Source organism: Canis aureus, chromosome 28 (genome assembly GCF_053574225.1).
Source record: "Canis aureus isolate CA01 chromosome 28, VMU_Caureus_v.1.0, whole genome shotgun sequence".
In the NCBI taxonomy this organism is placed as follows: Eukaryota; Metazoa; Chordata; class Mammalia; order Carnivora; family Canidae; genus Canis; species Canis aureus.
The window spans coordinates 26,112,813-26,128,305 of record NC_135638.1 but is presented as its reverse complement, the minus strand read 5'-3'; the positions used below and the strand labels follow the sequence as shown (position 1 = coordinate 26,128,305).

General features: G+C 36.0%; 2 protein-coding genes across 40 annotated transcripts in view; one reads left to right on the top strand and one right to left on the bottom strand.

The window, feature by feature from the left end:
- DNAJC5B (DnaJ heat shock protein family (Hsp40) member C5 beta) overlaps window positions 1-4,624 on the top strand; it is an 82,442-nt gene extending 77,818 nt beyond the window's left edge. Inside the window, exon 6 of the mRNA XM_077876766.1 lies at window positions 3,286-4,624. Within this exon, the coding sequence (XP_077732892.1) occupies window positions 3,286-3,380 (95 nt within the window). The 3' untranslated portion in view covers window positions 3,381-4,624. The remainder of the gene's footprint in view (window positions 1-3,285) is intronic.
- LOC144300565 (uncharacterized) overlaps window positions 1-15,493 on the bottom strand; it is a 228,499-nt gene that overhangs the window by 209,674 nt on the left and 3,332 nt on the right. For 38 of the 39 annotated variants that reach the window (XR_013367254.1, XR_013367257.1, XR_013367246.1 and 35 more), the window contains one exon: window positions 9,034-9,146. Coding sequence is in view for 3 of the 39 variants with exons in the window: in XM_077876777.1 (XP_077732903.1) it covers window positions 9,034-9,113 (80 nt within the window). In the remaining 36 variants the exon portion in view is untranslated. Of the gene's footprint in view, window positions 1-3,735; window positions 4,838-9,033; window positions 9,147-15,493 lie in introns of those variants that run through there. The other variant, XR_013367274.1, reaches the window with a different exon arrangement.

Here is a 15,493-nt window from a genome sequence, read left to right as displayed (position 1 = left end):
ATGGTGTCACAGGGTTGACTCCCTCTGAGGCCTCTCTTGGCATGTAGATGGCCATTTTCTCCTCATGTCTTACATGGTCTTTCCTCTGTGTATCTGTATTCTAATATCCTCTTATAATGACATCAGTTATATTTAATGAATGCCTAGCCTGAGGACCTCATTTTACCTTAATTACCTCTTCAAAGACCCTCTTTCCAAATATGGTTCACATTCAAGGTACAGGATGTTAAAATTTCAAGATATGAACTAGAGAGGGGGCAGTCTGTGTGTGAGACAATTTAGTCCACAATATTGTATTTTTCAAATTTTTTATATCCTTAAAGATTTTTTTGTTTGCTTCATCAGTCAGTTACTAAAAGAAGCACTGAAATCTTCCACTGTGATGATGGATTTCTCTGTTTTTCTGTAAAATTCTATCAATTTCGCTTCATGTATTTTGAGGCTATTAGTGTATATAAGTTTAGAATTTGTATATCTCTTTGGTGAATTGAAAATTATATTATATAGTTACTCTTTAGCTCTATCAATGCTTTTTGTATTTTATTTTGTCTGTTAAAATATAGTTATATTAGCTTTCTTTTTATTAGTGTTTGTGTGGTAAAGATGTTTACATCTTTTTACTCTCAACTTTTTTTGTCCTTATTTTTTTTGATGTGTATTTTGTAAACAACATATGGTGGGGAATGGAATTTATTCAGTTTGAGAACATTTTTTCTTTTGAATAGACTATTAAGTCCATTTATTGTATTATTATATTATTAGAAATGATGATATATTTTTATTTTTTTCTACCAACTTACTCTTTTATTCTTTTAGAGAACAGACTCAAGAAATACTGCCTAGGTTTGAATACCAGTTCTATTATTTACTAGGGCTAGATACTTATAATTAGTTATATTTAATTATCACTTTAAATTGACATATTTTTTGTTTCTTTTTCCTTTTTTTCTTTTATAATGATAGAATATTTTTCATATTTCATTTCTTTCCTTCCTCCAGTTTAGAAGGGTTCTTTTAGGTTATCCTAAACATTTATCAAGCATACTTAAGTTATCAAAGTTTAAAATTAATTATTATCTTTACCCCTTCCTGAACAATACAAGAACTTTGTAACATTTTAATTCTGGTCATTTTCTTTCTGATTATACACTATTCTTGTATTCTACTTTTGTCTTAATTTTAAGTCTCCTAAATTATTATTATTGCTGTATATAATTATTATTATTGCTGTATTGCTTATTTTTGTTTACATATCTACCATTTTCTTTACTCACCATTCCTTTTTACAGCACAAATTTTCCATCTAGTAACACTTTTTTTGTGCCTGAATTACATCTTTAAATTGAGTCTGTTGGTGGAAATTTCCACTTTTATTATCTAAATAATATTATTATATTATAATATTAAATATTATCTAAATATCTATTATTATCTAAAAATATCTATTATTTTTTATCTAATATTATTAATTATATTAGATATTTATTATTTAATAAATATCTATTATTATCTAAAAATACCTTTATACTATGTTTTCTTTTAAAGTAACAAGACAGTTTGTAAACAAACTTAGGTTGATATCTTCTTTGGCAAATAAAAATTATAATTCCATAGTTTTGGGGCTTCCATATTTGCTATTGAGAAATAAGATTGCTATTAAAACCATTGTCTTTGAGGGGCACCTGGGTGGCTCAGTCAGTTAAATGTCCAACTGTTGATTTAAGCTCAGGTTATGGTGTCAGAGTTGAAAGATAGAGCACCCCCCTCCCGGCCCCCATGAAGCTCTGTGGTGAGCTCAGCTTCAGGCTCTGTGCTGAGCATGGAGCCTGCTTACTCTTCTCTCTCTCCCTCTGCTCCTCTCCCACCCTGCCATATGTGCCTCTCTCTCTAAAACAAATTGTTTTTGGTGTTTTTCAAAGTCACTAAGATGTTTTAAATATGAGTTTTTCTTTAATTTATCCTACCTGGTTCTTTCTAGAAAATTCTTAGCCATTAAATCTTCAAATATTGCCTTTAATCTTTTCTTTTACTCTTTATGAAAGTCTTACCAGAATATGTTAGATTTTATAATTCTATTCTTCATGTCTTTTAACCTCTTTCATATTTTATTTCTGTTCCTCTGTGTTACATTCTGATTAACCTCCTCAGATCTGTCTTCCACTTCATTAATTCTCTCTTTAGCTGTTAAACCCATTCATCAGGTTTTAAAATTTTCAGATGTTTTGATCTCAAGTTCTTTTTTATTATTAGTTTCAAAACCCACTTGATCACTTAAAAAAAACATCTAATTTTTTAAAAATTCTGCATCTTAAAAGTGCAGGCTTGGAAGTCTTTCTGGGTCTGATTTGGCCTTCTATTGTTTCTATTAGCTCTCAATGTGCATTGTTTCTATATGTAATCATTCACTCTCTCCTTCTTTCTTTTTTTCTGAATTCATGTTTCTTACAAGTTTTTAGTTATTTTATGAGGATCTCTATTTATCTCCCCTCTATCTCTGTTCATTTTTATCTTGAGTTCATATATTTTAGTAATATTTTAGTGATTCTTTAAGGTCTGGGTTGAAGATGGGGCTATTCTATTCGGCTAGGTGCTTGGGAACACATTTTATACTGCACCATTTTAAATTAAACTATCAGCATGAGGTTTCTTAGAACATAAAGATACTTAAATTTGGTCTGCCAATATGTGTGCTCATTGGCTTGCTATTAAGTATTTGTAGAGGGGTTCTTTCCTCTTAACACCAAAACTCAAGACCAACAAATTTTCTTGTAGATTTAGGGGTATGGTGATTTAGAGAGTGCATAACCATTTTGGATACTAGCTTTATGTGGGGAGCTTCCTATTAGACTCTCATCTAAGCAAGCTCTGGGCTTTGACCTCTCTCCCAACCAAGGGCTGTATATGAAATTGTACGCTGAACAACTTTAGGGGCCATTTATCATACAGATATACACTAGGGTCTAAATAACATATATGGACCTGTTTTCCTCCCCACAAGATGGTGAAAACTAAAATTCAAGTTCACCAGGTTCAGCAACTGCCTCAAGGTGAAAGCTGGGTTCAGTGCTTTAGTTTTATAACTCTATAACTTATAAAACTTAAATAAAGATTAAAGACAGGGTTTCCCCCTTTTTGAAGTCCTTTAAAGGGCAGGCATCCTCAATATCTTATGAAATGAATTGGCTTGCCAATTATCATTTCAACAAAAATATCTACCACTTGCCCCATTAAAGGAAATGTAACATGATCAGAGGGTGTTTATTGCTTTGCTTTGTTTATTTTTAGATGTGGACTTTCCAGTTGTTCTCCAGCCTACAAATGCAAATGAGAAAACACAGCTAATCAGAGAAGGACCTCGAAGTTATTGCACAGACTCTTAATATTGAGACCATTGAGGGCCCACAATATCCCCTCTTGGTTCAGCCATGTCTCCAGGTGGTCATGGGTGGGACAGGGTAAGGGGCATGAAATGCTGTGAACTTTTCCACATTCATATTTTATTTTTTAGGTTAGGGAAAGATGATTGCTACATAATTTTCTCAGTATGCATTCTCATTCCTTGAGTAGAATTCCTAATGAAACACATTCCATTTTGATGAATAAAAGCCTGAAGAGTTGTTTTATGCTCCTCACATGAGGTAAGATGGTGGCACTGGACAGGCTTTATGAGCCTGTCCTTATGTGACCTAGATCTAATTCCTTACAGACTAAAGTAGCACTCCAAACAGAAGCCACTTCTCATCTGTTTAACTGAATGCAATATTCCTCTCTGCCACAAATATCTTTAGCAAAATATACATGGAAATTTAAGAGGAATTGTGTGTGTGTGTGTAGATTTTTCCCTGTCAATGTTTAATATGGCTACAGAAATATTTCAAGAGGCAGGAAGAAATTATTACGTAAAAAAGACAACTATCATTTAATTTTAAAGTATATTCTTTGAAAGATTAAAAATTGTCATTTACTGAAAACTGATGAGTAAAACCAGGAAGAAACAGGTTTTGTGTACTTTTAGACTGGCATAAAAACAAAAACAAAATTTCAACCTGGCTAAATGTTATAAATGATCTAGAAAATCATACTAAGCCCAAACCAGCCCCTAAAAATATGTTGATCATTTCTAAGTAAAAACAGTTTTTGTACAACTGACCTATATTAGACAGAGTGAGGAAAAGAAACATATAGGGTAAAAGGTAGAATTCTAAACTCTACAGCCTAACTTTAGATTTAAAGGCATATCATTTACCCACTTTTGGTGGGAATAATTACATTGACCAGAAAATGCTCAGCTCTATGCATGTTGAACAATTAAACTCAAAGGTCATTTCTGCATTAACTGTTTGATCCTTATATTCATTATGTGGTCAAAGCCATGTCCTAAAATCATGTTCTAAAATAGTACAGAAAGTGTTTGTTTTTTTCTTAGTTCTTTATATAATATTGTTGTTTTCAAGATCTTGTTATGTTTTTATATAATATTGCATGAAATGCCATTCTGTTTTTTGTTTCTTATTCCCACCATCACCAAACTGCAGTCAAATGAGCCTAAAATATACATTGAGTGAAAATTGGTGTTATAGCTCTGACAGTTCTGAAGTCATTAAAACTCTGCTTTAACCCTTGAGTTACTGGACTTTTTTTTAATCGACACAATCAAGTAGGAAAAGTCTTGGTTGGAAAGTTAGGAAAGCTGGTTTTAATCTAAACTCTTACTATATAGCCCTGTCACCAATTGAGATGAGAATTATATGACTAATTATTCTATGACTCCGTTTTCCTACCTGACCACCTTCCAAGTTGCTGTAAGACGAGATCAAAAGGCTGAGGTGAAAGTACTCTACAAAGTCAAGTATTTGACAAATACAAGGTAGTTTTACATGAATTTGCATATGTTCATACACACAGACAAACATAATGTGACTTCTTATGTAGATAAACTCTTACCCAACAAAACCCTTGAAGATACCTAGTACTAACAATAACCAGCAAGTGCTTGGAACTCTGTATTCAACAAACAAGTACTACTTTCCATTTGAAGGGAACATAAGATAAATAGCCCTGTCTGTGGATAATTTGAGCTACTACATTTCCTTCCTGGAGCATTCTAAGCAAAAAGGTCAGGCCTATTTTTGAATAGCAGCCTAAATCACAAAGTTCCTTTTTCTCTCCCAAACCTCATTTTTCTTACATGGAATTTTTTACTTCTACCAGCTTGTCCAGAGAGCTGGTACAAGAGTAGAAAGATGAGAACAGGGGATGAATCAGAATCAGAATCAGAATCAGATGGTGGAATTAAATTCATAAAGGGGTTCTTGTTAATGTTCCCCACAAATAGCTAATTACTAGTTACAATGATATGTGGTAAATGTTAAGGACATGAATGTGTATGAATGAGGAAATGAATCTGCAGAATGCCCCTAAGCTACATAGAAACAAGGAGCAACTCTTCATCTGAGGAGAGGCCACTTAGGGATCAACAGAAGCTGCCATTCAGAGTCACCTGCTGTTATTTTGAATCTATACACATCTTAGCAGAGAAGCACCAAGAAAAACATGCCCACCATGAACCAGCACTTCAATGGCTTACTGGCTAGTCTTGGGTTATCAGAGTAAGGGATTTTGTATAAGGGTTCAAAGTTCATCTATTTATTTTGAACATAATAAAAATATATATGCATTTTTCTTTACCAAAATAGACATATCTTAATTCTTTGATTTTATTTCTACATTTTAAATGTATGGATGCTAAAACATATTTGATGTTTCCTAGCCTGGAAATACACACACCTGACAGTGCACTGCCTGATATTTTGATCTACAGAGGGGGTTCCAATTGGGGCTACAAAATCTTTATGTTTGGCACAATGATGCCCCCTCCAAGATGTACTTATTCTAACTCCCAGAACCAGCAAATATGTCACCTTTAATGGAAAAAGGCATTTTGATTATCCAAGTGAGCACAATCTAATCACATGACTCATCAGAAATGGAGAATCTTTCCCAGCTATAAGAGATGTGACTATAGAAGAATGATCAGAGATATGCTTTAAAGTTGGAGGAGGAAAGGGTCCATAAACCAGAGTATGCAGGCAAACTCTAAAAGCTGGAAAACTTAAAGAAGTGGATTCTGCTCTAGAGCCTCCCCCCAAAAAAAGAAATTCAGCCCTACCACCACCTTGATTTTTGCCCAGTGACATCCATGTCAAACTCTGACCTTCAGATTGTATGAGTTTAATAGAGTCAATGCTCCTCACTTGTTTCTTTATTAACCTCACTCCTTATTCTAGATTTCTTTTTTTAATTCCTTCATCCTGAGCATCTAGCTTCATTTTCTCCTCTGACCCTTCTGTTCCCTGTTTCTAAGTACTCCATCTCTCTGGTTCTTCTCCCTTCTTGCACTCCTACCTTTCTTCCATTTGACCCCCACTCCTCTGTTTTAATCTCCTAATCTCTCTGCTGGCAACTATCAACTCCATCTCTACATTTACTTGTTTTTTTACCTAACCTGAAGTATTGTAAATCTACCCTCAACTGGTGGGGCAGGGAGAGATAGCAGATAATAGCAGTCTTGGTAACAATATTCTTAAAGGAATGTCTTCCTTCCTCCATGCCAAATTCAAGCACAAATCATCAAAATGCTAATAGGCCAAAGGGGAACAGAGTATATTTCAAATAATTCTGAGTGTATTAACAAATAGAAATAATTCATAGTGACCACATTTCATTATTGGAATGCATGGCAAGGTAATTTGAGACATTAATTTTGTTTTGTCCTTAGTAAGACTCAAAAGAATGAGGGCTCTCCTTCTGGGATTCATCTTAGAAAGGTCAATTCTTTGCTAGGATAGCCTAGGATAACCTTGGAGGTTAAAAACAAAGGTAGAGAGACACCTGAAAAACCACCACCCAGGCTTTTGTTTGGGTGCTTGGGCTAATTGAAGGGCTGTTAGAAAGATAAATGCTGAAACTTGAGGAGGAGAAGTAGGTTAAAGATGGGTTTGGGAGTTTTGAGGGGAGTTCCCAGAGTGCCCCAGACTTGTGTCTCAGAGTAGGCAGTTAGTTAAATTCCAACAGGACACCTGGAGCCCAGCAATGAGGAAGTCATGGCCAGCTATCAGGAAAGTCAGAGGCCTGTCCTGGCAGCACTCCACAAGAAGCCAGATCAAACCAGTGAGGCCCAAGATGGTGGACACCATGTCAGGAAACCCCCGTCCAAATAAGGAAGAAAAGTCCAAAACTGCTTCCAAAAAATCCCTGCCCCAAGTAAGGAATATTCCACTCCCTAGTTTGCAACAGTCAATAGAAGATAGAAACCCAAACTCCAGGGTGTGCAGCTCTCTCTTTGGGTCACCTTCTCTAACATCTGGTGAATATACTTTAGCTTTAATGAACTTTCCCACTTGTGTTACTTATCCACTGCGTTGTGTCTGTCCTTGAATTCTTTCCCATGAGGAGATCAATAACCTTCAGCAATATCTTTATGATGGGCTGGGCCAAGGCCCCAGGGTCTCCCCAGTTCACTGGCAACATGCCCACAGGGGAGAGCCCCTCCAATGAGACAGCATTTTGATGCCTGAGAGACAAAATTAAGTCATAGCTTTTTAGCCATAACAAAAGATTCCTGTACACACACCTGGCCCCTCAAAGGAACCGTGCAGGGTTGGACACAGAGACCTCAGGAGTACCCAGGCTGGAGCAAGATGAGGGACTGGAAATGCACTTGGAGGAGGAAGACAGAAACTGCGAGGACCCCATACATCCCTAGGAACTGGGCTGGGGACTCTCAAAACCTGGCTGAGGTGAAATTTCTCACTATTTTGTCAAACTGCAGGCCTGAGTCAGAATTAATTTAGAACATATAATGTATTTAGACCATGAAGAGACTTTTCCAATATCTTTTCTCAGATGTCACTTCTTCATAGGCTTTCCCAAACCTAGAACTGTACCCTACCTCACGCTTCCTATCCTATACTTTTTTCCTTAGTACCTTTCACTAACATATTTTAAATCTTGCTTATTGTCTGTCTCTGCTTGCCATGAAGGCAAAGATTTTGGCTGTTTTTGTGTTCTGCTGAATCCCCAGTGCTTAAGATAATGATTCATGGTACCTGATTCATGGTAGACAGCCTGGGAATATTTGTTAAATGGATAAATGTTTAACCTGTGTCATAGAATGGAGAAATTCCTAGCTGCTAGAAATGCAAAAGTTGCTAGAATCTTGTTTTCAGGGAGGCTTAGTATATTAACAAAACAATTTAATTAATATAAAATTCATGGTAGCTTGGCACCCAATCAAGTCTGACCCAATTACAGAATTATCTTTTTAAAAAATTTCAGCTCTTCCCCTCTCTTATTCCTCATTGATATGAAGGCAAACCTACCTCCAGATCACTAGTCCTCCTCCAACAAAGAAAAACCTTTATTCAAGAAACAAAGTCCTCCTCTCCAAAACCCCTCTTTTTCCAGCCAGTACTCCTCCTAAGCACCAAAGTAACATTTATCTGTATATTATTTCTGAGAAGTTCTAAACTCAAAAGGACTAGAAATTTAGATTAAATCATGTATAACCAGTTTCTGTATAATGAAGCCATTTCCAAATTGTAGAAGGCTCAAATGTGCAGTGATTTCCAGAACATCATAGGGTCAGAATTTATATCTGTATTTTGTGCACTGCTAAAAATGAAGTAGAAACTAATAAATCCCTGTTGACTGATTAATTCTTAACAACATATGCCATTTCTGGAAGAAAAAAAAAGCTTTTCTTCAAAAAGAGACCTAAACATGCTCAGTGTCAAATGAATCGGTGTGATACAACTTTCTGGAATTTTCATGCTGTTCAGGGCTATACCCAAGAAGCAAAACTAAATTCCCAGAATCAAATCAACAGTAATAGGACAGCTGTTAACACATTCTGCACATTGCTAGGGCTGCCAACTCAGCTTTCTAATAGCTGAAAATCTTATCATCATCTTCAATGTCTCAGAGCACCCCAGGCACATCCTTACTCCCAGGCCCAGGAAAAGGGGATCTTACCTGGTGAAGGTTTTATCTTTCTGAATAAGCTGCTCTGGTGCCCAAATAATCTCCACTACTGAAATGTTGTCCAGATTCATCTCTTCTCAGAGATCTATAATGCACTTTCTTTTCTGGTGAAAAATGATTGAGGGGAAAATTTTTAGTGTAGATTTTCACTTTGAGAATGAAATTCCAACATTTTCTTAATTTAAGAATGATCTATTCAGGCAGGTATATATTAGCTATTTACTAAACTGGCATTTTTCAGGATTATTTATTATAATTGCAGAAAGCAATATTTCAAAACTAACCTAGATTTAAAAGGAACAGGTGAAAGCCATTAGGAACTGAAAAATATTAAGTTTACATATTAACTTATTAACATTAACAGTTTTATACAAAATGCCTTCATTTCAAAAGTTTTAAAAATATATTTAGCATGGAATTTATTTTTATAAGATTTTTTATTTGCTCATTTGAGGGAGAGAGAGTGCACACTTGCAAGGGGGAGGGTCAGAGGGAGGAGAAGCAGACTCCCCACTGAGTAGGGTACCCTACATGGGGCTTGTTCCCAGGATCCCCAATCATGACTTGGGCCCAAAGCAGACACTTAACTGACTGAGCCACCTAGGCACCCCTGGGATTTATTTTTTAGATTCAATATATAGTATACTTAGAAAGTAAAATTTTAGGTACCAAAACCTGAAAGATACAGGTTATTCTGAGGAAGAGGGCAAAGTTTTAATAGAAAATTAATAATGATTAATTTCCCTGCTTGTCTTCTGATTTTCTTTGTTTTCTCTTATCTCTTGTCTTAGCATATCCCATTCCCCAAACTGAAGGATTTGAAAGGAGGTGGGAAGTGATGGCTTTTAGGATCACAGGAGTATTTGTATTTGAACAAGATGATTGATTCTTTCACGAATTAAAAATAAATCTATCAAATGAACAATAATAACCAATAGTCACAGGGCTGCCCTAAGAACTTATTAGCTTTATATATTTATATATTGTTTTTTGTTTTTTTGTTTTGTTTTGTTTTGTTTTTTTATATTGTTAATACACTATCTATGGGACAAGTATTATCAGTCCTCATCTCCAGACTAACAAACTAAACCACAGAAAGTTTAAGTAACTCTGCCAGGATCACCTAGCCCCTAAGAGGTAGAGCAGGCTGGTCTTCAAATGCACTATATTGCCTCTTCATGGTGATCTTTATTTCTAACTACATTTGTCCTTCCTGAAAACTAACCCTCTCCCAAATCCTTCCCAGAGTTCTCTTATTTAAAAAAAAAAAAATACACACTCCATTTATTATGTACCTTTCTCTTTAACTGCCCTTTTTAGCTTAAGATTCCTCTGGGGGATCCCTCCCTTTCTTAATTTTCAGTGTCTTCTTCAAAAGCAAATCCTCAAAATCCTCAAAATATGTAAGAGCAAATTCCCAAATATTTCTGTCTCTTCTTCTTCTTCCACTTCCCTCCTCCTCCTCCCAGCAGCATTTCTTTACTTGGGAAGCCTGAGTGGACTTGGTAGCTGGCTGCCACTTTCTCTTGTCTGACCAGTGAATAACTGCAATATTAATCAAGTGGGTGGAAAGTGATTCTAGAGTAGTTGATATCAGTTAGCAATCCTGACTAAAAATTCTGGTAAAGTTCCTGCCAAAATTTTCCAGGATGGTAGACAGTGAGAAGAAAACTTTTAATATGTTTTTGAATAGCAAACATATATACGGCACTTACTATGTGCCAGATAGTATTCTAAGTGCTTAATATAGATTAATTCATTTAAGCCTCACAGCAAACCTATGAATTTGGTACTATTGTTCCTCATTTCACAGATGGAAACATTGGAGCTATTAATTAGCCTACAACTTTAAAAAAAAACAAGAGAACCAGCATTTGGACTCAAGTTGTCTAGCTCTAAGGCCTGTCTACTTAATTACTATGCCACCCTAAGGCATTTGAATACTGTAAAGTTAGATACAACTACATATTTAATATAAAAACAGTGTTTACATTTGAATTTGTCCCTCCTGCACTAAAAGTGAATACCATAAGTCTATAAATCCAAGTTGATTCATTCTATTCCATTATTCTGATTACACAAGATTGTGATGAGAACATTTGCTATTATATATAAAAATAAGGCATTTCAATTTCACTCATACAATAGATGTATAATCTTTTCTTGACTTTATCTATTCATAATAAAAGTGAAATTAGGGATCCCTGGGTGGCACAGCGGTTAAGCGCCTGCCTTTGGCCCAGGGCGTGATCCTGGAGACCCGGGATCGAATCCCACATCAGGCTCTTGGTGCATGGAGCCTGCTTCTCCCTCTGCCTATGTCTCTGCCTCTCTCTTTCTCTCTGTGACTATCATAAATAATAAAAAAAATAAATAAAAATAAATAAAAGTGAAATTATACTGAATCTCTCCATTGTACAAAATAAAGTACATATTGTGAAGTTTCTATTAGTAAACATATACCATTATTTATGTCAGATGTCTAAATTAGCAATCCTTTATTATTTCTTCATTGGAAATACAATTTGGCAAACAAATTTTTCCTATAGGAACTGGAACTTTATCTCCCACCATTTAAAATAAGTGTGTGTGTGTGTGTGTTGCAGTAATTTATTTTGTTTCTGGTAGACTATGTCAATTTGCCATTGTGAAGAGCACAGTACCCTCCACACTCTGGATTTACCTGTGCTTTATTTTTTCCTTTGGCACTCACCACTGTTGAACCTACTCTATATATCATTTATTATCAATTTGTTGTCTGTCCTTCAAAATCTATGTTCCATCAGAGTAGAAATTTGTGGCTGTTTTGCTTACTGCTGCATCCTCAGCACTAGAACATATGTACCTGGCACATAGTAGAGATTGAATAAATGTTTAGTAAAGGAATAAATATCAATCTCTGAAAAAAATCTCTGCAACATCTTTTCCCAGTCCCAGCCCCCGAAATCATACCTTTGGGAAAGATACTGTATGAACAAAGTGACAGTTCTATTCTTTCTGAGTGTGAAAGACTGCATATGAACTCGAAGTCTTATGGAGCCCTGGGAATTGGATGGATTGGTCTTGCAATCTCCCTGTAGTACAAATGGTTCCTGTTAACCTCCTTAATGGAGGTAGGGGGCTGGGGGTTAGTCTCATTAAGATCTTTTGACATAGTGATTTGTCATATAATTCAAGATTTAGTTTTGCCTGATAATGAAATTAATCCCCATTATTCGCAGATTCCATACTTGCAAATTTCCCTACTTGTTAGGGAAATTTATTTCATGGTCATTCACAATAATATATATCAAATACGGTATCTAAATGCTAACACACCAAACACATACTGATCACTTAACAAAAATGTGAACAGGAACTTAAACTTTTATTTCCCCTAGGAGTGATGGTTCAGTATTCACCAAACCACTGTTTCTGGTAACTATGTAGAACCTAACTAATGCAAATAACACAAATCCACTATATCTCCCCCGGAGTTCTCCAGAATGGTTCCCTTTCTGACCTTGGAAATGTTATCTCTGGGTTTCTCACAATAAGCACATGTTCTCATTCCAGTCTTGTGGAATCTTTCTTGGAGACAGTATACATTTATAGAAAGCCATGTATGAGCAATCAGTATTTCTGAGTTCAGCCCTGCTCCCCCAATCTGGAGAATCATACTGAAGAAATTATTTAACATTTCCTGATAGAGCTTCCTGATCTATGGAATGTTTTCCTCACCTGAAAGGAAGAACTTCAAAGTTGTTTCATGTGCCTATATGTGAGGTATTTTTCAAGTTGAACAATGTTTTCTTTTTCCTTCAGATCTCAGGGTATCTTAAATAAATTTTGTGGAACACCACTGTTAACAAATCTTAGGGATTTTATCTTTGAGTTCCAGAGGTAAGAAGAGACTTCTCTTTAATAAATGGAACACTGCTACTCCCAGAATGTCCTGTCATTGTATAACCTTGCCTAACATCAGAAACTGCCTTTCAACTTCCTTCCTCCTAGGAAGCAGTCCCACAGTCCAGTCTCTCTAACTCAAGTGTCCAGTTGAGAACAGGAAGACCAACTAGTACTAAGGAGAATCCTAGCTGGTGACTCAATAGATCTGAGATCTCATATGCCATTACTCAATTCTGTCCCTGAACGTAAGTCATTTCATATCTTTGGTCATCAGTTCCTTCACTTCTAAGCAATTCTTATTAGATGACAATTATGAAACTGCCCCGCATATTATATAAAATAACTTGCATATAGTTAAACACAAATGCAAACAATACCAACAAATACAGAAAAGAAAGCATATTCCTTTTCCCTCATCAATCTTATATTAGTTTCCTAGGGTTGCCTTAAAAAATACCATAGACTAAAAACAAAACAAAAACAAAAACAAAAAAAACCATAGACTGGGTGACTTAAACAACAGAAATTTATTTTCTCACAGTTGTGGAGGCTAGGTCTAAGATAAAGGTTTCAGTAGGTTTGATTTCTTCTGAGAGCTCTCTCCTTAGCTTGCAGATGGCCACCTTCTTGCTGTGTGTTCATATGCTTGTCTCTCCATGCATCCTAGTCCCTTCTTATGAGAATGTTAGTTATAACGGATAAGGGCCTACCCTAATGACCTCATTAAAGGTCAAAAGGACCTTTTTAAAGGTCCCTATCTCCAAATACACTCACATTATGAAGTACTGAGGGTTAGGGCTTTAGTATTAGAATTTGGAGAGGGGAGGGGAAAATTAGTCCATAATATATGCCATCAATCTCTCAAAATTGTGCCAAATTTTAGTTTGCTTTATATTTGGACCATGAATTCTTTATAGAGTTTTTTTTCCCAGAAACTTCTAATTATCTTTGGCTTGCTTTTTGAGAAAAGTGACTATCTAATACTGTGCTCTCCCCTTTTCCATTCACAGATGTTATTCACCACTATAATTTTGTACTCCAGTTCTGTGTCAGCTTCTGCTCCCAGAGAATCCCATCAGTATAACATCTTCAAGTAATGTTTATTTTTTATTTGAGAAAAGAACCCTAGGATTTAAATTTTATAACACAAGTGTGAACTATTTGTTCTCATAGGTGATTGCTGCTTATATTGATTATACAATCTGGGTTCAAAGTTATGTCCCCACAGAACTTCAAGGGTCTTGCTCTATGGTGTTCTAGCATCCAGTTTTGCTGAGAAGCCTGATCATAATCTGATTCTCGTTCCTTTGTAGCTAGCCTATTTTTGTTTGTTGTTGTCCCCATCTCTGAAAGCCTTTAGGGTTTCATCTTTATCCTCAATGCTTTTACATTTCACTAGGCTGTCCGGGCCTGGTTGTTTTTCATTCATTGTATTTGGAGGTCACTTTTGATTTATTACTAATGTCTTCTGCTCCTTCCCATGCATTTTCTCTACTTTCTCTTTCTGAAACTCTAAAGTCTATGTCTTCCAGGCCTATCCCCATGCTCTTATATTTTCTGCTGTTTTTGTTTCCTGGAAGATATTTTCCATTCTACCTTCTATATCTCCAAATTTGATCTTTAGCCATGACCAATACGTTATTTTTCACCTTGGCAAACATTTTTAGTTTTCAAGAATGCAACTATTTTCTCATTGCTCCTTTTTAAATATCAGGATATTTGTTCTGGTTTTTATTACTGCAATAGCCTCTTAGATGTCCCTAAGGATACCAATTAGCAATTCAAAAAACAGTTCTGTACTATTCCTTGTATAATCTGTTTCCTCTTGAATCAGTTGTTGAGTGTTTACCTTGGACTTTCTCTTTTGTTTCCTCTCAAATGTCTGGTAGATATTTGTTCATATTCATGAATAAAGGACTACACTGATTTGTATCTGTAAAATAGCTGGTCCTGTGGACACAGGCTTTTACATTAATAGTGCATGGGAGGAAATAGCCATGCTGCCCTCAAATCCCCTAAACTACTAACACAAGGAGAGTCATACTCTGAGAGTAGGGTGGGATGGCCTTTCTTTCTCTCCACCTCTATTATTAGGCTCTACTCTGCCCCTCTCCCCAGCCCTATATTCACCCTATGGGCTCTTCCCAGGCAAATCTACTCTGCTTAAGTAGTTCTCTGAGCAGCTCTACCTGGGACAAATGCAGCAGCTGCTGCAAAATGTTAGGGCCCTCTGACCTTTGTGCTGTTGCCTCTGTGCCTGGATCCTCTTGTGAGCTCCATGGGGAGAATAGTCCTGTCTCTGCTAGCTTCTGGAATGTGTATTCTGAGCTGTGTTTTTCTCCATTCTAGGTTATGTGTCTACGTAACCTCATTTGCATTCCACATCCCAGAAATTATTTAAAATCTCAAGTTTGCTGATTGCAACTACTTTTATCTTTCATGCTGCAAAGATTTTTTTCTTTTTATCTTTATTAGCTCTTCACTGAAGAGTGCAAACATACGTGCCCGACTATATGACTATAAGTGAGCCAGCCCTGATGGCTGCATGTAATCCTGACCCCTG